Source organism: Triturus cristatus, chromosome 4_2, assembly GCF_964204655.1.
Source record: "Triturus cristatus chromosome 4_2, aTriCri1.1, whole genome shotgun sequence".
Classification (NCBI taxonomy): Eukaryota; Metazoa; Chordata; class Amphibia; order Caudata; family Salamandridae; genus Triturus; species Triturus cristatus.
This window is the reverse complement of record NC_140586.1, coordinates 926544721-926570980: the sequence shown is the minus strand read 5'-3', so window position 1 is coordinate 926570980 and position 26260 is coordinate 926544721. Positions and strand designations below refer to the sequence as shown.

The 26260-nt window shown below is 42.7% G+C and overlaps 1 protein-coding gene across 3 annotated transcripts in view; it reads right to left on the bottom strand.

Moving 5' to 3' along the window:
- The window catches only part of LOC146835426 (uncharacterized), a 250667-nt gene that overhangs the window by 12989 nt on the left and 211418 nt on the right, over nt 1-26260 (bottom strand). For all 3 annotated transcript variants that reach the window (XR_014960440.1, XR_014960441.1, XM_085600192.1), the window contains one exon: nt 5095-5246. Coding sequence is in view for 1 of the 3 variants with exons in the window: in XM_085600192.1 (XP_085456318.1) it covers nt 5095-5246 (152 nt within the window). In the remaining 2 variants the exon portion in view is untranslated. The remainder of the gene's footprint in view (nt 1-5094; nt 5247-26260) is intronic.

Sequence of the window (26260 nt, the reverse complement as noted above, 5' to 3'; positions counted from 1 at the left end):
TATATCAGTCGTTAGAGTAAAGTGCCTGCATTTATTTATTTTGGTTAATTGCTTGTATTGTGGCATACTGGTAAAGTTGGACCATGTCTAAGTCTAAGATTGATAAAAGTATATCTGGGCTAGGCATCATGGACAACTATCTGGTCAAAAAGGTGAACCAAATTAATAATGAGCGTAGGGCCTCATTAGGTCAAGGAGATCACCCTGCTTCATACGAAGAGGTGCTTTTCCTACCGATGGACCAGGCTGTAATTGATGTTCTGGAGGGGGGTAACAGAGGCACCATTACGGCTGAAGCACAGGTTCACGCTGATTTAAATGATGTTCTACCTGAAATAATTAATGAATCAGTAGAAGAGGAGTTACTACCCTCCCCTAGGCCAGTGAGACTATGCAGAAAGGCACAAATTAAACGTGGGGGGAAGAACAGCAAAAAAAGAGTAGAAAAAGGTCATTTTGTCCCGAATAGCGGTCTGGCTATAACTGATCGACAGGAAGGTATAAGTGTGGTTGGTACAAATTTAAACATAAATACGGAGCAACTTGCCCTCCTTTTTTAGTTTTAAAGAAAGTTTATTGAAATTTAAATACAACAGAATTGTGATAAAACAAACATATGTAGAATCAAATTAAAATGCTATTATTATCATAAGCAAGGGGAAGAAAATAATAAATAAAGAAGGAAGGAGAAAGAAAGGGAAGGGAGTAAGGATGATCAATTAACAGAGCAAAATATATATGATAAGAATGTAATCATTGGTATATAGAAATATGGAAAAAGAGTATACAGATATAATTAAAGTACAAGAACTTCTCCAATAACAATGCATAAATAAATATAAAACACTCTATATGTATATATACTTGAAACCATCAGGGGTACTTCACGGAGGTTTGGGAACTTCTTCCGCAGAGGGAGTATGGGAGGGTAGAGATCGTGCAACTACATTTAAAAAATTTGTGATTGGCACCCATAATAGGTCACGTTTAATAGCCAGAGTAATGGGGTAAACATAGGCCCTGTCTAACCTATGGTGATAACAGACCCCATACCACCAAGCCTGAAATGAGACTTTTGAGGCCTCCTTCCAAGATTTGGTGATTTGTTGAAACGCTACAGCTATAAGTAGATCAATAATGGAAGTGTTAGAAGTGGAAGAGGACCATATGTCTGAGATACTGCCTAAGAAAATATGTGAAAAGTTAAAGGAAAACTGTGTAGAAAAAATTTTGTTAATCTGTTGCCACACATCATTCCAAAATTTATAAATCACGGGACATGTAAATAACATATGTTTAAGATCTGCCATTGAAGCTGAACAAGACCAGCAAGTGGAGGGAATAGAGGGGTCAATAATATGTAGTTTAGCAGGAGTAATCAAAAGTCTATTGTATATAAAAAATAAAGTTTGAGTTGTATTGGCTGCTCTAGACGACTTCCTTATCTTAATCCAAATTTTTTGCCATGTGGAGACAGAAAAAGAGTCCTCTAAATCTGATTCCCAGTCGTTTTCTACTTTAGATTTATCTCGGGTGCTAGAAGTATCCCGTAACTTCTTGTAAATTTGGGAAGCAGAAGAAGAAGCAAGTAAATAAGGGAGAGGAAGAGGAGGAGAATTGGTATGAGAGATGGAATCAGAAAGGGAATCATAACTAGTTTGTGCAGCTGTACTCAGTAAGTTATATTTAAATTCAAAGGAAGTTGGTAAAGAAAAACGGGATTGAAGAATAGAAAAGGAAACACAAGTACCCTCGTGAAAGAGTTGGTGAGTCCAACTAAGACCAAGATCCTTCCAGTCCTTCCAAAAAAGCATCCTATTTCTTATTTTAATAAGGGGGTTATACCACAAGGAAGATTGCAAAAAACGAGAGCGATCATCTAAACCGTTCAGGAAAAGAGGAGAAAACATTTTCCGAGAGTTTTTAAGAATAGGAAGGGAGAATTTCTTGGGAATATGAGACAGTGACACAAATTCTTCAAAATTGAAGGGGTGAAAGAAAGAAGATTCAACGTCTACCCACAAAGGCTGAAAAGCGGTATCAGACACCTGGGCAGATAATAAGGAAACAGAATGTTTAAGGAAGAATGAGATATGATAAGAAGCAAAGTCCGGAAAATGAACTCCACCCAACTGCTTAGGACATTTAAGTTTTGCAAAAGACATCCTAGCTTTCTTCTGGTGCCATAAGAATTTCGATAAAATGGAGTAAATATTTTTATAGCAAGACTTAGGGATATTAATTGGAAGATTAGAGAGATAGAACAAGATTATTGGAACTAACATTATTTTAATAGAGTCCAATCTGCCCCACCAGGATAAAAACAAAGGATGCCACCGAGTTGTAGAGTCTTTTAGAGTTGTTAATAGATTTTTAAGATTTAGTGCTACAGTGTCCTTAACTGAGGATTGAAACCACAATCCTAAATATTTGATCTTAGAAGGGCTCCAATGAAAAGAGGAGGCCAAGAAATCTACATGAAGACAAAATTTATTTAGAGGGAGGATTTCACACTTATCAACATTAAGTTTATAACCTGATACTTTCGCAAATTCAGAAACTTCAGATAAAAATGATGGAATAGAGGATTGGGGGTTAGAGATAAATAAAAGTATATCGTCCGCATAAGCAGAAAGTTTCAAATGCTTATCCCCATAAGGAAAACCAGTGATATCTTTATTCTCTCGGATTTTTGTCAAGAAGGGTTCTAATGCTAAAATAAAAAGAAGAGGAGAGAGGGGACACCCCTGTCGTACACCTCTAAAAAGGGGAAACGAAGAGGAGACAAGACCGTTTGCTAATATAAAGGACCTAGGAAAGGAGTACAGTAAAGAGATGTATGCAAGGAATTTCGGGCCAAAACCAAACCAAACAAGGACTGCTAACATAAATTGCCAGTTAACCCTATCAAATGCCTTTTCGGCGTCTAATGCAATAGCAGCTAAAGAAGATTGGTAGGAGTGGGACTTACTTAGTACATTAAAAAAGAGTCGAGTATTGTCAGAGAGGTGACGACCCTTAATGAAACCACATTGTTCCCTACCAATTAATTTAGGTAAAATTTATCGAGACGAAGCGCTAGAATTTTTGCAAATATTTTATAGTCCAGATTGATTAGAGAAATAGGCCTACAGTTTTTACATAAGGTATGGTCTTTATTTTCTTTAGGAAGGAGACAAATTAAGGCTTCCTGAAAGGAGCCCCCAGATTGTTCGGACGATACAAAGAATGAAAATAACTGATGGAGTCTAGGAACGAGCAGATTGGAGAAATGTACATAGAATTCTATCGTAAACCCATCTGGTCCAGGAGCCTTGCCTTTTTTAAGCACTTGAATGGATTCCAAAATGTCTTTAGGATCAACAGGTGCCTCTAAAGGGGCAAAATCGACATCAGGAAAGGAAGGGGAAGGGATAGAGGATAAATAGTGATCAATGTCAGTTGACAGAGGAGGAGACTCCGGAGTATAGAGATTTTGATAAAAGTTAGTGAATTCCAGTAGGATATCCTCATCCTTATGAAGAGTGATATTAGATGAAGAGACAATAGATTCGATTCTAGTACGTTCTCTTTTAACTGTAAGATATTTGGCAAGAAGATTACCTGCTTTATTTTGTGCAGAATAATACTTGGCACTGGATTTGAGTAAAAATAAATTTGCAGATTCCGTGGAAAGCTTATTAAAGGAGAATTTGGCTTTGAGAAGTTTATCCAAATCAGAACGAGACTTAGTTAAATAATAAGAGTGTTCCAATTGTTTAATTTGCAAGTTAATCGATTGTAAGGAGTGAGAGGCGGCGCGTTTTTTACGAGAAACAAATGAAATAATGAAGTCTCTAGAAGCAGCTTTAAAAGTGTCCCATAACACCTGAGGGGAAATTGTAGGAGATTCATTTTCTGTAAAAAATAGGGATGAAAATTCGAGGAAGGCTGGGGTAAATTTGGGATCTAATAGGAGAGAGTTATTGAACCTCCACCTTCTGGTACCTTTTATGGGAGGAAGTAAATTCAGGCGTAAAGAAACTGGGGCATGATCAGAAATTAAAATAGAACCTATTTCAGAGTGGCGAATATGTTGAGTCAAGGCCTTAGAAATAAAAATGTAGTCAATCCGGGATTGGGAAGAATGAGCCGGTGAGTAGTACGTATATTCTCTAAGTGTAGGATGGCAGAGTCTCCAGGAGTCAACAAGAGAACGTTGGGAAATAGTGGAAGTAAATTGAGTGTGCATGGAAGAGGGCGAAAAGTGGCAATTGGATCTTCGATCTATAATAGGATCCACAATTGTGTTGCAATCCCCCCCCCAAAATCAGATAATCATCAGAAGATTGCATCAAAGATGTAAGCATCTGGGGCCAAAATAATTTATCCTGTGTGGTAGGAGCGTATACATTAAAAATAGTTATAGGGATATTATCAATCAACAAAGATACAGTCACCCACCTACCATCAGAATCATTGGATTGACTTATAACCTTGATATTTAACCGTTTGTGACAGAGGATAGCAACACCATTACGTTTCCCCGAACCAGGGGATGCGAAAACGTGACCCACCCAATTACGCCGTAATTTGGTGATTTCGGCTTCTTTTATATGAATTTCCTGTAATAGCACAATATCCCCCTGTAAACTTGCTAAATGGGATAAAACACGTTGCCGCTTAATGGGGGAACCCAAACCTTTAACATTCCAAGTAAGTATAGTTATCGACATCTAACAAATATAACTGATTTCAAAAAGTTGTGTAAGAACCAAATATGTACAAAAGGCAATAAAGTACAAAGTATCTTATAAAAACTTGAGAGAAAATAACATTGTTCTTAGAGGAGTAATAATAGAGTAAGAAAGAGAAATATGACATAAGAGAAATTCTTGGAGAAAAGAAATTATAAGCAGAGAGGCATGAAAGGAATAAGTTGAGAGTTAGAAATAGGGAAGGAGAGAAACAACAGAGATAGAAAAAGGACCAAAGAAAAGAGCAAAAAGAGTACGTAATAAGTAATAAGGGAAAGAAGAGACACATGGTGCAAAAAATAAAGGTACAAAACGACAAACACGAGTGATGAAGAAATAAGCTAACAAGTAAGCATACCACAAAAAGGAATGAAGAACAGGGTTGGTGAAGCCACATAAGGAAGACGGGACACTGAGGACGGGAGACTCCAGGACGACGGTAAGGAAGGGATATCCGCTAGGCAAATTGAGGAGAACAGGGAACGACGAAGGACCACAAAAAATCGCTACCTAATGGGGGAAGAAGAAGGAAAAGTTAATCCGACAAAATGGTACAAAAAAAAAACATTAGGGGAGAAACTAAACAACACTAGAGATGAAAAACAACAGATACTACTACAATACATAAGACCATCATGACTGAGGTACTTCCATGGACTCTGTTCTGCAGCTGTTCAGAAATTGCTGGAGTAACATTGGATCTTCATAACTGGTAGTTTTATTATTATGAGTCACTTTAAAAAGGCAGGGATGGAATAAGCCGTAGCGCGCATTTATGCTGCGTAGAGCAGGTCTCATCTCCAAGAACTTTTTCCGACGGTCCGCAGTCACTTTAGCATAATCTTGGGCGAAGAAAAGAGTAGAACCATTCCAAGCAATTTTCCCACGCTGTTTGGCAGCCTGAAGAACTCTGAGTAGATCCGTATACTCCAAAAAGTACAAAATGACTCCTCTCGGCTTAGTAGATGATGAGGGAGAAGAACGGGATAATGTACCTAAGCGATGTGCTCTTTGAATATTTAATGAGGGTGTTTCAGGAAGACCCAAAAGAGTTGGTAAAAAAGATTTGAAAAAAGAAATCGGATTAGCACCTTCAAGGCCTTCAACTAATCCGTAAATGCGCAGATTATTGCGCCTATTTCGATTTTCCAAATTCTCAATTTGTTGCCTAAGTTGAACAACCTCCTTAGAAAGAAGAGGAACTTGAGCCGTGAGATTTTGAACAGAGTCAATCCGTACTTCTAGGTCTCCAACTCTCTTTTCAGTGAGAGACCAGTTGGCTTCCAGATTCTGAAGTCTGACGTTAGTTTCTTCCAAATGCGGCTTGAGAGCGCGAATCTCGTCAAGAAGGAGTTCCATAGATATCGGGGATGAAGAATTGGTGGGAGAGGGTGGGTTAGCTTTTACCCGCTTGCCAGAAGTAGATGGTGACGCAGAAGGTATTTTGGAGCTTTGTTTAGCGCTTAAGCGAGGAGTAAGCGATGCAGTAGATTTGGCGCCACCAGAGTCTTTGGTGCTATCCTCAGTGTGCTCCTGTAGGATATCAAAAGGATTATAGACCTCTAAACTCGCCTCGGTGGAAGGACGAGCACCACTAGAGTTGCCGCGAGGCATGGTGATATATAGGAAAACACACAGAGTCCTTTGAAAATAAGCCAAGTAAAGACTTGGAAAAAATGCAAAGAGAGTGAAAAAACACCAGTCTAGGCAAGAGTCAAAAATAATGTTCCACAGTAACTGCAGGCAGGGAGGAAATGGCAACGATGGGAGGGACACCAGAAGGTCAAATATAATAAGCGTTGTCCAAAAGAACGGAAAAGATAATGACAAAAAAGGGTAGCCAACTGTTAACCAGCATCGTCATGTAGCTCCAGGTGGGGAGCAAGAGGTCGATGAAAAAACAAGATGGCGGCCACGACGGTGAGGTAACCGAAAAAACATTAAATTAGGCTTGTTAGGCTCACCCTTTGAAAAAATAGCGGCAGCATTCCAACGAGCCGCAGTTCCGATTGCCGGAACCAGCAAGTCCGACGTTTTTCAGTAGTGAAACATTGCCAGCAGAAGTCGCGGATCCTCACGTCTCGGCGGGCTCCCGAGAACAGCGGCCATCTTCTGAGGCTCCGAAGCCACGCCCCCCAGCAACTTGCCCTCCTAACATATTCTATAGAAGCAAAGATAGAGGCAAACATCTTAGAACTGATGAAACCCCTGATATCCAAAATAGATACAGTGGCTCTACAAGTCGAGAGATTGGGTGGGCTGCTAGCAACACACCTGGCCTCAGCAGCGGCAGGAAGATCTAAGGTGGTGGACAAGAGAACAGTTGCTATGGGGCTGGGAGTCGGTAGTGTAAACTTACAGCAAACTATCCAACCAACATCTGTAACTGAGCCAGCCCCACTTGAGTCTATCCCTCCAACCACTCAGAATAAAAAGGCCACAGTAGATCTTGAGGGAACGCCAGCTCCCAGGTATGCAAAGAAAAACCGCCATGCTAACCTCCCTCCTGATTGCGCACCTTATGTGGTTGTTCTTACAAATGTCCCCCCCATTGAGTGTCATCCTCATCAGGCTTATGAGGAATCCCATGATTCACTAAAAAATAGAACAGTATCATGGTTGAACAAAAACTGTGGCTTTCCAGTCACATATGCTGACCAAATATTGTCAACAAGGAGGGTGAACTGGATTGGAACATCCAGAAAATCAACAAATGGAGATTGTATTATTGTTAATTTTAAGCATCCCCAACATGTTGCCACAGTTTTATTAAGAGCAGCATCTTTAGTTTACAACGTGAATAGCATATGTGTACGCCCACTTGGTTACTTCTATACCCACCTGATTAATGTTCCACGGAATCCTGGGTCACTTAGATTATTCCCCCCTATTCAGCCACTGTCTCCTAACGGAGTATATTTGCACAATGTTGGTAATCAGTGTGGGAAAGGTTTCAATATTGTAACGCAGAATAGATTTGATACTCTCTCAGGACTAGAGTCATGTGACTGACGTAAGGAATCTGTGGGCCAGGAAAATGGGAGATTGGAGGAAGTGGAATGCGCAGAGATAATCCGGGCAAAAATTATTCAGAATCATGTTATCTCATGGAATATTGCGGGTCTGGGCACTAAGATGGAGGACTGCAATTGGACTAGGTACATTAAGCAGTATCAAATTATCTGCTTGCAGGAGGCCTGGTCTATTGACTGTAACCATTTTCTCGAAGGGTACAAGGCTTATTATGCCCCTGCAATAGCAACTACTAGGGGCAGGCCCAAAGGGGGAATGGTTACATTTATTTCGGTTGCATTATCCTGTAAAGTACGCAGAGTCTCAACAAGCAATACTGGAATTATTGGTCTAGTTTTAATGGGGGAAAACTGTATGGTCGGCGTGGTTAATTTTTATAATGTTATTAATTTTTGCTCAGCTCCCAGCCAGATAGCAGCATTGAATGTCTTCGTCACTAGTTCTGTGAAGGACTGTGCCCATAATCTTCTGATTATGGGGGATTTTAATGTCCATCCCTGTGGGGACCCACTCTTTAAAAGTATCACAGATCTGAACTGTTCTCGATCCGCGGATCTTCATTTTGAACACACAACTGAGGAGGAACACCTAAATGATATGCTTAATGATCTGGACTTAACGACGACTATGGCATTGTCTGACCCTACTATGTGTTTTGAGACACCGACTTTTAAGGGTCATGGGAGGGGAACCTTTATTGACTATGTACTATTAACATCATCAATGCAGTCTGTTGTGGGTTCCTTTACTATTGAAGTCAGTGAGTTCAGTGATCATAACCCACTCACTGTACATATGAGGGGTCCGTGGTTAGTTAAAGAAGGAATGAACTTCTCTTTAGGTAGGGTGAGTACGACAGATGGGAGACGTCATTTAAGATGGTCCAAGATCACCCCAGATCTGTTGTACAAAGAGATTAAAGTCGACTGTGCAGATGAGATCACGGCTTGCACGCAAAAAGATGCACAGCCACACAATATCCTTAATGCCTTCCAAAGTTTAGCGGACAAGGTCACAAAGTTGCTGTCAGCTCCAGCAAAGAAGGTGGAGATCAAGGGTCCCAAATGGTTTAATCATGAATGCTCAAAGGCTGCCAGAAATTTAAGAATAGTACTGGCAGCCAAACCAAGGATAAAGGCAGAAGTTCAGCTATGCCGTAAGATTTATAAAACCTCTATTGCTCGACACATGGAATTCCTTAGGGAAGAGGCATGGAGTGAGATTCTTGATCCCTCTACTCTGCAGTGTAGCACTAGATTCTGGGCTGTGATGAGGAAACCTTTTTTAGTCCAGGAGCAGGGTGACAGCTTAGAATGCCATATTGCCAAGGAGGACTGGGAAGCACACTGTAAGAAGTTGTACTGTTGCTCGATGGATGAGTCCCTTAGCTCTGCCTTCGCTGTCAGTGGTGAAACAATTAGTTTTAATAGAGGTGAAGTTATTGAAGGCATTAAGGGGCTAACAGCCGGTAAAGCACCAGGGCCTGATGGGATTACCCCGGACCTGTACAAGTCCGAGCCTAACTTCTGGGCACCTATACTAGAGTCTGTTTTTAATGCTGCTGTGAAAAATGGGTGCCCGCAATCATGGGGTGTTTCTACAATTGTCCCGGTTTTCAAGAAGGGGGACAAAGGTAGTCCACATTGTTATAGACCCATTTCACTAATAGACTCTATGGTTAAAATTGTAGGAAGAATTTTATTGTTGCGACTCTCTGACTGGGCTGAGGAAAAAAATATCATGTCCATTTCTCAGTATGGTTTTTGTAGAGGTCGCTCTGCAATAACTCAGTGCCTTAACCTCTTTTTAATATTAAGTAAGTACACTGTAGTCCAAAGGGGCACTATCCATCTCGCCTTCATGGATTTGTCCTCAGCTTTCGACTGTGTAAACAGGGGAAAGCTGTGGCAGTCGATGAGGGAGAAGGGGGTAGATAGTGGTGTGGTTGATTTCCTGGCTGATTTACATAACAACACCAGAGCTAATGTGAGATACTCCCAAGATCCGAGTGTAACGGATAATTTTAGCATTGGAAAGGGTGTTCGCCAGGGATGTATTTTGGCCCCCTTCCTTTTTGATTTTTATATTAATGAGCTAGATAGCGTGTTACAGAATGTCCGGGCGGACTGTCCTAGAGTCGGTAGGCGGGGAATTCCTATACTTCTGTACGCAGATGATGCGGTTTTAATCTCGAGGACTGAGAAGGGACTTCAATCTCTCCTTGATGCTTTTAAATTGTTCATGTCAGATAGAGATCTTTTGGTTAACAATTCCAAATCATTTGTCATGCAAGTAGGTCAGCAACCAAGGAGGACCTTCACATTTAAAATCGACGAAGCTATAATCCCCTTAACAAAAACGTTTTCTTACCTTGGGGTTCTCTTTGATACCAAACTTAATTGGGCCCCTCACCTTGCAAAAAAGAAAGGTGAAGTTGTGAGGGTTAATGCCTCTATTTTTAACTTTGCTGCCAAATTGGGGAAAAAACCCATTTGTGCCATGTATAATGCAAAGTCTGTGGCAACTGCAACTTATGGCAGTGCAATGTGGAAATGTGGATTTTCCTGATCAGTTATGTCCCCTATCTTGGACCCCAACGGTTCTATATGCATGTTATAAGTACATGTATGTTCCCTCCAGTTCCAGTTTCTAAGACGCAAACATATGTGTGTCTACCGTCGACATGTTCTCTGTCAGATCCGCCATTGATGGGCTGGATATTCGATTCCTAGGTATGAAAGGCCACCGACTTTATATGGCTAAGTTACTCCATTTTTTTCAGTTCAGGCAAGTAGGCCCGATTCTGTCCTCAAAGCCTTTCCCTGCTCTCTGTCTTTGACAGCTTCAGCTTGAGCTCGCATCTGTATCCATGAACTTTGTCCTACTCCCTGTGCAGCTAACAATGTCTGCCTCGGCCAGTTTTCGCCTGCCTGCCAAGAAGTTGTATTTCACCTTCGAATTATCTATTTTGCTCTTCAGCCGATGCATTCCTGTCAAGTGATTTAGGTAAACATTTCCTTTAGCTCACAAGCAAGGACTCAGCCTTTCCGTCCTCCTGCAAGTGATTCATAGCCCTGCTGCCATGGAAAGTTTTCTGCCCCTCGCATCTCATATAGACACTTAGACGCTTGTACACGCACACACAGTTAGTATAGAATAGATTCTGTCCGAAAGTCCTTCCTTGTGGATAACATAGTTCTCCAAACATAGGATGGTAGATATGATTTGGGATTAGGTTGACTTGACCCCCCAGACTTCTCGTCTCCACATGTAGAGCTAAATGTCAAGTCCCCTTCACCCCCTAGTTGCACGTCAATTACACGTCATGCTGCTGCGCGCGCATCTATGCCAAGTATTATCTTATAGATCAACCTATGTCTGATAATACAAACCAATCATGTTTCTTTTATTCCTTGTTACGCCTAGTTTCGATTATGTCACTGTCACGTCATTTTTCTTATCAAATGTTACGCCTTTTACATTCGTTTCATTGTAATGCACTTATTATAAAAATACATGTCTGTCAATGAATTATGGTACTTCACTTCCTGAACCCTCGTGGTGACGGAACCTGAAGGCCGCGACTCGAGTCGGCCATTTTGAATGGAATAAAGCCCATTAGAAAACCTCTTATACCACGGATTCTGCCTCTTGTTATTTTGAGCTATTTTACTTTATTTAAGATCCCGTATGAAATTCAGTCCGGTATATTTTATTTACCACAGAATGGCGCCCGAATAGGGACACTTTCTCATCTCACGCGCCGGCGGTGCGTTGCAGGCCCGGTCTCCTGCCACAGCTGGACGGACCATAAACGCGTACCAGCAGGATTTCCTGTAAGCTCCCTCCGGTCAAGCGGGGGCGACTGAGGCTGCGATCAACCCAGACGAGGCGGTGAGAAGTGCGAAGTATCCCGACCAGAGCCTAGCTGAGAGAGCAAGATCCGAGGTATACAGAGGCCCACCAGGTTTTCCGAAATCCCGACGTCCAGAGGGTCCGATGTCCGCAGTTATCGAGTCCTGTCCATTCTCTGAGGCCTTCCGTTTCAAGGAGCTACTCGGTGAGTACCATCGCCGGGGAGGCGTGTTGACGCGCACATAGGTTGTGCCGGTCAAGACGGATTTGGGTACACAAATCCGGTCTGCACTGTTTAGCAGTGTATATGTACTGTTTAGCAGTATATCAAGTATTCCGAAGTATTCAGTTATTGTCAAGAATTCAGCGTGGTGATTAGTTAGGCAGACTGTCATCATTGTCGATCATTGTTATAATGTTTAATGTTTAATGTTTAAAGTATTCAGAAATGTCTTGCATATTGTGGTATGAATGACTGTTCATTGTTCACTGTTCATTTATTGTGTTTTTTGTATTAAGAAAATTCAAGAGTAAGTATCAGATCAGTTGTAAATATGCCGCTCTTCTCGAAGTTAAGACAGATTACTACCAGAAAAGGGGTGCTTGAAGAAGCAGTTCCTATTCCTCCTAGGGACACTCCAGGGCATTTTATGTACCATAAACATGGCTTAGATGCCATATTATTTCTTGATCTATGGGTAGATTATACCAAGGGATTACCGGAAAGTCAAAGGTGGCCCATAGCGGGAACCTGGGATGCAGAATGCATCATGAAAGTGGAGGAAGAGTTATGGAAAAGAAAGGTCAGACAGTCACAGAAAGACGCTGTTGAGTTATGGCGTAAAGAATCTCATAGACGAACAGAAAAAGCACGTAGACAAGAAGAGAGGAGTAAAGAAAGTTCAAATAAAGTTCAAGAAAATCTATTAATTGAGGAAGGTATCCGAGTGAGATCAGAACAAGTAAATAGACAAAGAAATGCTCTTATGAATGGTATGTATCCCCTACTAGCCGAAGGATTACCTAAGGCTGCTCCAGAGATACCAAAAGACTTGCCACCCCCATTATTTCCAATTAAGGTACATCCAAAGGGGCTTCCCAGAACCGCAGAAGATGTTTTTCTTTCCTCATATCTAGATGACGCAGCTCCCGAATATGCTAACGCCACACCACATAGACCGTCTGGCGGAGGGGTTGAACGTCAGGATCAGGTATCTGTCCCCGTACAACAGCAAGTTCCGACACAAGCGTCGGCAAGCACATCTGTTTCCGCATCTGTCTCCGCAGTCGACTCTACAGAGGTATCGACACCCATAGTTGCTGTGTCACGTTCAACGAACCCATTCACACCCGACGCCCCAGATAGGGCCACGGGAGGTGCTAGCAGTACTTTTACACCACCTAGAATCAATAAACTTGTTTTTCAAGAGTCAGCACATTCACGTACACCTAAATTCGTAAGTGAACGTACGCTTAAGGAACTCCTTGTAAATTGCAGATATGACCCGGTGGTTGGTAAAGAGGACGAAATGGTCCTGGCATCATTACGTATCAGGCGAGCCGCAGAGTATTTAGCGAGGTTACCAGGGATGACTACGCATCTAGACAACATATATCATTTTGTTCAAACAGGACGAGATCCAGGATGTATTAACAGAGCTATGGAATTCCAGAAAGTAGAGATACAGGGGGAACTGTTACGTTTCCTCATAAACTGTATAATCAGAAATCAAGATCGTCCGGGGGTAGACCCGAATGCAATGCTTATTCTTACAAGATGGAGTCAGAATATATCAGAAGGGAGACACGATAAGCAAAATTGTATAATAGCCATGTGCCGAAAAATACGTAAAGAAATAGAGCGTATTCATGAAGAAAGATTGGGAACAGACGAGTTTGAGCAAGATGAAGTGTCCGAATCAGGGAATTCCGCAAGACAGTCAGAGACCATAGCCTATGTAGGCAGAGGAAGATCCTGTGAAAATACTAGATGTTTTCCTGATCCAATACATTCTGTATGCCCAAAAAACAGCAGAACGTATCCGACGCCTGTAATAAATCTGAAGTCTCCTGAACATTCGTTTCAAGCCGCAGATAAGATACTACGAGAACGAAGGGGTTACCACCTCCTCGATTCCATGGATGAGCAAGAATTAGCCAGATCAGCCGTTCACTGGATTGACAGTCCTGAAAAATACGGTGATGAGACCGTAGCACACACGTTTCTCAATCTCAGTACAGATGAACAACGCTTAGCTGGAATCTATATGATTCAGCAACTCCTCATATTATATAAGTGCCAACATGCTGACCCTGGTCCTTTACCTGATATATTAACGGAACTACTCACAAACAGGTGGAGAGGTTCTAGTAATAAGCTAATTAAAGAGATATTAGTGTCACGTAAACAGTATGTCCTTTTTGTAAGTCCGGATTCTCTCTCGCTGCCCCGCAGAGAAAGAACGCCGTACTATATGGATAGACAAAATCCTTTACGAGAAGTGCACCCAATAAAAGGCGAAGACAATGAGTTTCACCGTGTATTTGTTTACACACCCATATCAAAAATGGAATTATTAGAAATGAAGAAAGTAGTACCTAGTCATGACAAAGACCCAGCGGGTTTCCACCGAGAAATTAAAGACATGTTACTGATGGGAGAGTACACCTTTCCTGATATTATGACGATATTAAAGGTGCTTTTGCCTGCTGGCATTTATGAAAAACTGAAAGAAAAAGAGTGGGAAGTAGGAGACCAAAAGATAGACTGGACAGCATTAGCAGAGGAAGAAAGGGGCCGAACTGCAGGTTCGGGGCTCGGGGATAAAGTTAAACTGTTACCAGGTTTACTAGTACAGGTACTGCCACGTTTATTAACTACAAAAAAGGAAGATTGGGGTGCAATCACAGCCTGCAAACAAAAGCAAGATGAAGACACAAGCGATTATTATGCTCGATTTGAAAAATGTTTTGGTATAAATAGTGGTATAAAAGCAAGTAGTGACTCATATCCACATTTATTTGTGACAAAATTGGTGGAAAATGCATTGCCTCCAGTGAAGAATAGAATATTGAAATTCGAGAGTACCTGGCAAAGTAACACTCCGTCGCAAATGCTACAAATGTTACAGTATCATCACAATAGAATTAGGGATGAACAAGAACACGAGCATAGACGCATGAAGGATACAAAAATGAAAATGCTAGTTTCTCAGACAGTACCAGCAGATGGTCACAAAAAGGGTGTGACACATTCTGGTGATTCTGTAGTTCCTGTAAAAGGAACCTGCAATTACTGTAAACAACTAGGCCATTATGTACATGATTGTCCAGTCCTGAAACGTAATATAGCTACAGGTATTGCAAAAGAGAGACCACGATTAGTTAGACAAGATCAGAATGAACAAGGAGCTATGCAGCATGGACAGTCTATGCCAGTTCAGCAACAGTCCATGCCAGCCTCACAGCAACCCATACAGTTTGTGCCAGCTGCACCACCGTTGCCTGCTACTGCCACACAAACAACGACACGACAAATGTATCAGACTGCACAGTATGAATACCCTGAATATCAGCGCTACGCATGAACCAGCCTAGAGAGGGAAATCGACTTACCGCTTATCGAGATTCCTGTAGATCAAGAAGGACCTTATGTACATAGTGAATTATTAGGTCAAGATAGAAAATTCTTACTCGATACAGGGGCAAGTCGAACAACTATAAAACGTAGTGAAGTTCCAGGGGCACCCCTCTCAGGCTCTCAAAATGTTTCCCTTGGTTTTTCAGGAAAACCTATTGTTAATGAAGTATCACAGCCTCTACCACTTACGATAGGACCTTTGACACGAACTACAGATTTATTGCTTACTAAATCATGCCCAGAAAATCTGTTAGGAATTAAAACTCTGAAAGCACTAGGAGCCATAATATGTTGTTCTCCGGAAGGAGTAAGGTTGTTTTTGCGCGATTTTAAAGGTCACTATGTGTCTAGAGACATGGATCCCCGACTACAGACTTTACCAGTACATCTATGGGCACAAGGCCCTACGGATGTTGGCTGCATGAACATTACACCCTATCGAGTTACATTGAAAGCAGGAGTGGTACTACCACGAATGCGACAATACAAGTTACCGCATGATGCTGTAGTGGCTTTGCTGAAAATCATTGATGAGCTGATTGCCCAGGGAGTAGTTCTAGAAACAGACTCCAATATATGTAATTCACCGATAATTCCGATTCTTAAACGAACTGACCCTACTGCCGCACCAGTATACCGATTGGTTATTGATTTGCGTGAACTAAACAAGTGTATTGTACCACAATTCCCTGTGGTCCCTGATATATCATCATTGTTGACAGCAATTGATTCCGAAGCAACATTCTTTACTGTAATCGATCTCAAGAATGCCTTTTTCAGCGTCCCAATAGATCCGGAAAGCCAATACTTGTTCGGATTCAGTTTAAATGGGCGCAGCTTTAAATTCTCACGCGCTCCCCAAGGATTTACAGAAAGCCCCAGCATCTACAGCCAAGCACTGAAACGAGAACTTGACAGTATCCACATGCCAGTCAATACTGCACTGCTTCAATATGTCGATGATCTGCTGATCACCGCGAGAAGCGAGTCAGAATGTGAAAAAGCTTCTCTGACAGTTTTACATTTCCTAGCCGACAAGGGGCACAAGGTGTCCCCTTCTAAGCTGCAATTCTGTGTTCAGCGAGTTATTTATCTTGGTCACTCGCTGTCCAAGGAGGGAAGGCAGCTTACACCAGATCGCATTCAGTTAATTGCTAACATGTCAATACCCCAGACACAGAAGGAGGTGCGGGCTTTCATAGGCCTCACTTCATATTGTAGGCAGTGGATCCCTCAGTACGCATTTCTAGCAAAACCACTCATTCAGTTAACCACACAGGAGGCAGCCACATCGACTGTTCTCCCTTGGACTCAGGAACATACACAAGCTTTTGAAAGCTTAAAGAAAGCTTTATGTCAAGCACCTGTTTTAGCAACGCCATGTTATAGCAAACATTTTACACTTTTTGTTACAGAACGCGAAGGTACTGCCTTGTCAGTACTCACTCAGGATCAAGCAGGATCACGCAAGCCATGTGCTTATTTTTCCAGTACATTAGATCCCGTAGCTCAGGCTTTGCCTGCATGCCTGAAATCAGTGGCAGCGACAGCTTTAGCAATCAGACAAAGCGATGCCATAGTATTAGGACACCCATTGACAGTACAAGTACCACATGCAGTAGAGGTTCTTGTGAACCGAACACAAACACAACACCTGACCATAGCAAGACTTACCGGTTATGAACTGACATTGTTTCAACCACACATAGAGATCCGACGGTGTAATACATTGAATCCTGCTACACTATTACCTGTAATTGGAACAGACCCACTAGCTCATGATTGTATTGAAATCATTGAAATAAAGACGAAACCTAGACAAGACTTGACAGACGTTCCATTGTTAGATCCAGACCTGACGTTGTATGTAGACGGATCGTGCATGAGAACAAGTACAGGAGATTTAGTGGCCGCGTATGCAGTCACAACAGACACTGAAGTTATTGAAACAAATTGTATAGATACTTTGTCAGCCCAAGCAGCAGAACTTATTGCTCTAACACAAGCCTGTATTCAAGCCACAAATAAGAAAGTTAATGTATACACTGACTCACGTTATGCATTCGGAGTTGTACACGACTTCGGCGTGCTGTGGCGAGAGAGAGGTTATTTAACGTCCCATGGTGCCCACATTCAGCACGGACCCCTCATTCATGCTTTGTTAGACGCAATACATCTACCCACTGCTATATCGATTATGAAATGTAAAGCACACACGAAGGTTACTGATACCATTTCTCAAGGCAATGATTTAGCTGACAAAACAGCTAAACAGACTGCTCAGAATCGCACATTAGACATGACAAAGCCAATAGTTCAGACACCAACACAGTGTATGACAATTAAGGATCCCGCACTTGACGTAATTGACATACAGACACATGCCACAGCAGAAGAAATAAAGAAGTGGACTGAACTAGGAGGGATCCAGACAGATCAAGGATGGATGACGAAGGAGAAATCTGTATGGTTTCTCCCTGATTCCATGGTTCAAGCCATTATAGCTACAGTTCACAGTCCAGCACATTTAGGAGAGAAGGCTATGCTAGACAGCATTCAGCACATTTGGTTCAATAAACATTTACGAGCAGCAGCTAAACAAAAAGTTCGTACCTGTATGATATGTTGTCAGTTTAATCCAGGAAAGAGTGTTTCCGTAGAGCAGGGTGGATTTCAGCCTCCTGACCATCCTTTTGAAGTCCTCCAGATGGATTATATTCAGATGGAACGTTGTCGAGGATTCAAATATGTTCTCGTAGTTGTCTGCGCTCTCTCCCGTTGGACAGAGGCGTATCCCGTATCAGATTACACTGCCTCGACTACTGCCAAGCAGCTAGTTCGAGAATTCTTCCCACGGTACGGTTTACCACGTGTTGTATATTCAGATAACGGTCAGCCTTTCTCATCCGAATTAATGAAATATGTCTCACTCTTGTTGGGATATCAGTGGAAATTCCACTGTGTCCGACACCCCGAGGCAGCAGGTCTCGTGGAACGACATAATCAACTTTTAAAAATCAGATTGTCTAAAATATGTCAGGAAAAAGGTGTGGACTGGATAGTAGCCTTACCAGTTGCGCTATTCTACATGAGGATGGTAGCACACTCTCGAACAGGGCTATCGCCTTATGAGGTGATCTTTGGTAGGCCACCGAATATGTGGGGGACGCCTATACCCCGTAAAATAACTGATGTTGACTGTAATATGCTGACAGATTACCTGGCTTCCTTGATGTCTGCACTACAATCTTGTCGTTCACAGGTAGTCGCAGCTTTTCCTGACAACACCGAGGTGAAACCTCATGATGTAATTCCCGGTGATTATGTTCTCGTCAGGAATTTTGATCGGAAAACCCAACTGGAGCCAAGGTGGAGGCTTCCTAAGTTGGTCCTGCTGACGACCAGAACAGCTGTGAAGATCGAAGGAAGAAAAGGATGGGTGCATTCCACCCATATGAAAAAATTTAATGGACTTCCTCCTGACACAAACAGTACTTCCCGTGTGTCTTCCCCCATTGACTCAAAGCTACCTTTGGCTGAGGCCAGTAGCACCGAACTCTATAAACAGAAACTCAGGTCCAGATCTAAACTGTCGGACGATTTGATTGTTTAAGTCCTCTCCAAGGTGAAGCGGTTGAATCTGTCCCGACATGTATCCCTTAGGTCTGAATCATGTAGAGTCCAGAATCATAATGAAACGACATGCTTATTGTAAATCACTGCGTAGTCACTGTATTGTGACTTTATTAATTTTGTTTTTCTTGAGTTTTTTAATAGTTACTGCAAGTATATTGTTGCATATGTATTATCCTGTTTCTAAACGTGCTTTCAATATAACTGATGAACATTCTTTTAGTGACCTACCCCCACATGAGTTGTCCTATAGACTTGCGCTGCGTAATAACACATTCATTAGTATGTTACATCATTCCCATCAGACTAGTAATGCCACCAATTGTTGGGTGTGTGGCCGACTCCCTCCCTATCAGAATAACAAAGGAGTTCTGCCTTTCTTTCCACATCCGTTCACACACAATGGCTCCTGTGGAGCATGGTTTAGTTTATTAAATTCCATAGACCCAGACACAGCAGTTTATCAACAACACTGGATATGGGGAAATCTGAATATAGTTTTATTCAAAGTCTGTCACCCCAATAAGGAGGGTCACCCCAGTAGAACAGGAACTGATTTAGAAAATGAAGTGTATAAATTAGGTAATTTTACGCCTAATCTTATGATTTTGAATGTCAAATCCGAAGTTGAACTAATTCTGCCCACTATGTCAGTATTTCCAGTTAAGGGTGAATTATGTGTAAGAAAAGTTGGTTCCATACATATGGGCCATAGCCAATGCGTTACTACAGTAGAATATAGTGATCAAGGTAAATCTTCATTTAGAGCTTCTCGCCATTCTTACTTCATATGTGGTCAGACGGCATATATGCGTCTGCCTCTAGATTGGGATGGTACCTGTTACATAGCATTCCTTTTGCCACCTGTTTTCCTAGCTCCCCCTGATTATTATCGAAATGTTCATTTAGTACACAATAGAGAGCGAAGAGATCTCCCAGTTGTCGATTATACTGAGACAGCATGGGACAAGTATGTAGATTTCAATAAAGGTATCTTTCCCTATATAGGTACAATATCAAATAGTAAGCTGATACGCAGACTCACCAAGACTCTTGAAGCTGTAGTAAACGAGACTATAGCCGCCCTAGGCAATCTGACAGAGGAACAATCAGTGATGAGAATTGTTGTTCTCCAGAATCGTCTTGTCCTTGACGTCATCCTGGCCGATAGGGGCGGAGCTTGCAGGGTCATCGGATCCAGCTGCTGCATATTCATACCAGAAAATTCGCCATCTGTATATAAAGCTATAACACGCCTTCATAAGATTGTAAGCCAGATACACGAGAATCCAGGCATTTGGACGTGGTCCGGGTGGTTTTGGAGTGTGATATCAGCCTGGGGATGGAGAGTTCTATCCTTCCTAGGTATTGGCCTTCTCATACTATTCAGTTGCTGTCTATGTCTACAATGTGGACCAGCGATTTGTGGTCTGTGTGCCACATCGTGTATTCCACCACCAAGGTCTCGTTCAAAATACCGGAAGAAGAAGGAAGAAGAAATGATGCTCCATGAGCAAATCGATGGAATGATGAAGATTGATGTCTCTTGAAGGGCAAGAAGGGGACAAGGAGGGAATGTGGAAATGTGGATTTTCCTGATCAGTTATGTCCCCTATCTTGGACCCCAACGGTTCTATATGCATGTTATAAGTACATGTATGTTCCCTCCAGTTCCAGTTTCTAAGACGCAAACATATGTGTGTCTACCGTCGACATGTTCTCTGTCAGATCCGCCATTGATGGGCTGGATATTCGATTCCTAGGTATGAAAGGCCACCGACTTTATATGGCTAAGTTACTCCATTTTTTTCAGTTCAGGCAAGTAGGCCCGATTCTGTCCTCAAAGCCTTTCCCTGCTCTCTGTCTTTGACAGCTTCAGCTTGAGCTCGCATCTGTATCCATGAACTTTGTCCTACTCCCTGTGCAGCTAACAATGTCTGCCTCGGCCAGTTTTCGCCTGCCTGCCAAGAAGTTGTATTTCACCTTCGAATTATCTATTTTGCTCTTCAGCCGATGCATTCCTGTCAAGTGATTTAGGTAAACATTTCCTTTAGCTCACAAGCAAGGACTCAGCCTTTCCGTCCTCCTGCAAGTGATTCATAGCCCTGCTGCCATGGAAAGTTTTCTGCCCCTCGCATCTCATATAGACACTTAGACGCTTGTACACGCACACACAGTTAGTATAGAATAGATTCTGTCCGAAAGTCCTTCCTTGTGGATAACATAGTTCTCCAAACATAGGATGGTAGATATGATTTGGGATTAGGTTGACTTGACCCCCCAGACTTCTCGTCTCCACATGTAGAGCTAAATGTCAAGTCCCCTTCACCCCCTAGTTGCACGTCAATTACACGTCATGCTGCTGCGCGCGCATCTATGCCAAGTATTATCTTATAGATCAACCTATGTCTGATAATACAAACCAATCATGTTTCTTTTATTCCTTGTTACGCCTAGTTTCGATTATGTCACTGTCACGTCATTTTTCTTATCAAATGTTACGCCTTTTACATTCGTTTCATTGTAATGCACTTATTATAAAAATACATGTCTGTCAATGAATTATGGTACTTCACTTCCTGAACCCTCGTGGTGACGGAACCTGAAGGCCGCGACTCGAGTCGGCCATTTTGAATGGAATAAAGCCCATTAGAAAACCTCTTATACCACGGATTCTGCCTCTTGTTATTTTGAGCTATTTTACTTTATTTAAGATCCCGTATGAAATTCAGTCCGGTATATTTTATTTACCACAGCAATATGGGGGTATGTTGGTGGTGAGCAACTGCAGATTGCTCATAATTCCTTTTTGAAGTGTCTTCTATGTGTCCCTGCAGGTACGTCTAATTTTGCTGTACATGAGGAGCTAGGAACGCAATATCTAAGCGACATGTTCTCTTTACGTCCCTTGACTTGCTGGCTTAATTTATGGTTGAACCAGGATATTCCACTAACACATTTGATTGTGAGGGATTTTTTGGGTCAGGATAATGTAATGTGCACCCCTTGGATAAAATATCTGAAATCCAATTTTGCCAGGCTTGGCCGTCCAGAATTGTTTGAATACCCGAGTAAAATTGTAAAAGGGGACTTGGAGCTCATTAAACAGGCCTTCCTTATGGACAGGAGGATCCGGAGGGAAGACGTGGAGCTCCAGAAACAAAGTGTGAGGAAATTTGCCATGCTGAAAACCTGTGAAACCATAGAACTATACCTGACTGGCTCACTGACCTCCCATGAAAAATTTCTGCTGACGAGGTTTGGGTTAAATCTTTTTCATCATCTGTTGATCATACCAAAGACGGACATTTTTAACAAATTGGCAGCTCCCTGCGGCTGCGACGGAAAGTCTCCGCAGGATATGCTGCATTTTATATTTTTATGTAAGTTTTATGAATTCCCCCGCAAGCGCTATTTGGTAACCCTTTTAAAAAAACTTGATTTTACACATATCAGACCGGCTCTAATGTACTTACAACTTTTGCATAGTGACAGTATCCTCCAAATGAAGGAATTTTTAAAATTAACTGTTAAATTGAGAAACTGTTTGGACCAGTAATGATTCACTGTGTGTTTTGCACTATTTATGTTTTCATTTTTAGTAATGACTCTATTTCGTGGAAGAAAGTATAGTAATGTGTTTATTTTTTCTCTCTGTGACATATATTTTATATTGTATATGTACTTTTATGGTTTGCAAAAGAACCGAAATAAAGTTTTATATCTATCTATCTATCATAAGGAATAGTAGTGCAACTGTAACCACGAAGAAATAGCGTGCTCCCAGCCAACAACTGCAAGGCGTTCAAATCAGCAAACAGCAGTCCAGCCTCCTAGACTTGATCCCGCCTGAAATGCGTATCCAACGAGCGGCAGTCCGAGTCTTTCCCACAGTCCAACAAGTCTCAATCAGCAACTTAAAGCATCAAGTGCACCCATTCCCCGGTGCACCAGCTCTGATCATGAATCACAGCGCATCCGCTCCAATGGTACATTGGATTCAAAGATACACAGGCCTCCAACATGGCCAAAACGCAAGGTCGCGTTGCGTGACGTTGCACAAGCCGAAGTTAAAGTACACAGGAGAATGACATGACTCCCTATCAACATACGCCTGGCACCATGGAAGCGCTAGTAACTTGCGCCTCCACCATGCAGTGGTGCCACATGGCTCAGCTTGTGCAGCAACTTGATAGTAACCTCCGCCTAAGCCGAAATGCAGAGAAGCAGAAGAGGTAACTGTAAGGAAGGTGGGTCTATGCAGGTTTCCCCCCACTTTTTGCCCTGTTTTGGACTACCAGATGCTGGTTTTTGGACTCTATGACTGCACTGAGGCCTGCTGACCGGACCTCAGTGCCAGGGTTCTAATCCCTTACAAAGTGTATGTCCAATTGGCTATCACCAATTCACAAGGAGTGACTAACTTATACGTCCCTGCTACATGGTACCCAGGGTGGCATGGGCATGTAGGGCAGAGTATCCACTCAAGGCTGCAGCACTGATTGTGTCTCCCTCTGTGTGAGACAAAGTTCAGAATGGCGCCGAGCCGGGCGCTGCAGCCTGGGAGGGCAGTTGTCACACTGCCAGTTCGACTTCACCATTACCATTAATGGCAAAGCCACCATGTCCCTTAATGATATATGTATGTCTCCCCTCAGGAAGGCCTGTAGAGCTGTATATTATTAAGTGTGACATGTATGTTTCTATATGTCCCTGCAGCAAAACTTCTCAGATTGTCGTTGTGCTGTGGAAACGTTAGTTGCCCCATTGAGTAATACAGTGTTACAGGCTGGCTCCCCAGCTTGGCTAACGTCTGAATGGGACTACGTATCTGGGTACTGTAAAGTATCAAATTAATCATGGTATTAAACCCGACCTGATGCCCAGATCAAATTTAATGTCACATTTAAAGCAAAGAAAATTGCTACTCTGTGTCCTAGCTGGTCCTGTGGCCTAATGCAGGCAATGGCCCACAGACAACTTTCTGACCGTCTATGGACTGGTGTGAATAACTCCCAGGCTTTGCAACAATAGCAGTCCACTGCACAGAGAGGGGTCACCTCCCCCTTGCAGGAAGCCATTCGGGCTTTTAGCCCAAAAGGGGAAGCCGTCTTTGAATGCCAAATGGTGGTAACACCCCAAGGGGCCGCCCTTTGTTCACGTAGACCAGCTGGAAATAGGGCCAAAGAGGGAAAACACGTCACAAATCAGTTTGTCTGTGGGTGTATAGCCCTCGGGTAGCCCTACCTCTGTGTGGGCTACCAAGCTCCTCACAATTGAGGCAAGGTCTAGACATCTTGACAGTGGGTGGAATACTACACTCTGGGATCGCCAGATGACATCACCCGAAATTTGCCATCAAAGTAGGAGGGGACCTGGCAGCCCATTGGCTAGTGACCACCTTGTTTCCTAGGGGTAATTTCCTTGGACAAATATGGCACACCTGGCACCCTGAACCTTAGATGACATTGGATTTGGAAAGAGGACCGAAGAAGGATTTGTCCTGCTGCCCCTGGATTGCACATAGAGAGGCTGCATAATCTGTAGGACTGCACCTGCTGCATTTTTGGGCTAGCAAAGATTGGACTGTGCCTGTGGCTCCTGGCTCAGTGAAAAGTTGTTTCCCAGACCCAGACCAAAGCAGTGACTCCAAGGGTCTGTTGTCTGTCCCCCTGGAACCAGCTCCAGGGACAGAAAAACGGATGAAGCCCAAAAGGCAAGTTGCTAGCCACTAGAGAAGATTCGCTGCTAGCTGCCTCTGGTTGCCCCAAGAGAACGATCCTTGTGGCCAAAGTCACCCCACATTACCTGTGGACGGAAGAATCATCACAGTGGCACCCACAGCAACCGGAGCATCAGGACCACTCAATTATAGCATATGTAGATCGTGCTGTAAAGACTGGAACTGGACTGGAAAATACTCTAGTGGTCAGATAACTGTCCCAAATATCCTTTACTGACCCCCTAGACCATCTCCCTGCTGGATTTGGTCGCCCAAGATGAACTTTCGAAAAGTTTGCAAAGTTTTTGTTGCCCAATGATTGTTTGAGCTTGGAATTAAAAGTAATATTATCTTTAAAAATCTGTATCTCCGGAACCTCTGGTGCATTGTACTCATCAAGGATTCAGACAAATACACTTTATTGTATGTTCTTTTGTGTTTTGTGGCTTTCTTATTTCGTTGTGTTGTACTGTTAAATGCTTTACACTAAGGTACTTTGTCTAAGAGTTGCTGCTGGAAGCCACAGTACCCAGGATTGAGTTTAAGGTTTACAAACAACCCTGACTTGACTGGACACAGTGAAGGTTTTGCAGTGCATTCCACGAGATGGCTACCTAGCCATATCATTTAATGCACCCTGATCCTCAGAATAACAATAAGCGCGCTCTCTGTGCAGAAATGTCTTCAGAGAATAGGAGGCACCAATATCCTCCTCCAAGATCCTTAAGTCTTGAAAAAGGAAAAACATCCATAAAATCATTGCGCTTTACAAGGGTATCGCCTACTCAGTTTCCACCTCTTTCGTCACCACAATTGTTGTGTTACACCTTCCATTAAGTACATCACAACTCAGGGTTACTCCACGTTACAATGTATTCTTCCACCCTGAGGAGCATCAACAGAGGCGACTAGCAGCCTGCTAACCCCCGGCACTCTGCAGGCTCTACCTCCCTACACACTCAGCACCACAATATTGTATATTCCATACAGTAAACCTAGCCCCACTGCACACATTCCTTTGGAAGCTGTCTTTTCCACCACACACATTCCTTTGGAAGCAGCCTTTCCCACCACACACATTCCTTTGGAAGTTAGCCTTTCCCACCGCACAAATTCCTTTGGAAGCAGCCTTTCCCACCGCACACATTCCTTTGGAAGCAGCCTTTCCCACCGCACACATTCCTATGGAAGCAGCCTTTCCCACCGCACACATTCCTTTGGAAGCAGCCTTTCCCACCACACACATTCCTTTGGAAGCAGCCTTTCCCACCGCACACATTCCTTTGGAAGCAGCCTTTCCCACCGCACACATTCCTATGGAAGCAGCCTTTCCCACCGCACACATTCCTTTGGAAGCAGCCTTTCACACCATACACATTCCTTTGGAAGCAGCCTTTCCCACCGCACACATTCCTTTGGAAGCAGCCTTTCCCACCATACACATTCCTTTGGAAGCAGCCTTCCCACCGCACACATTCCTTTGGAAGCTGCCTTTCCCACCGCACACATTCCTTTGGAAGCAGCCATTCCCACCACACACATTCCTTTGGAAGCAGCCTTTCCCACAGCACACATTCTTTTGGAAGCAGCCTTTCTCACCACAAACATTCCTTTGGAAGCAGCCTTTCCCACCGCTCACAT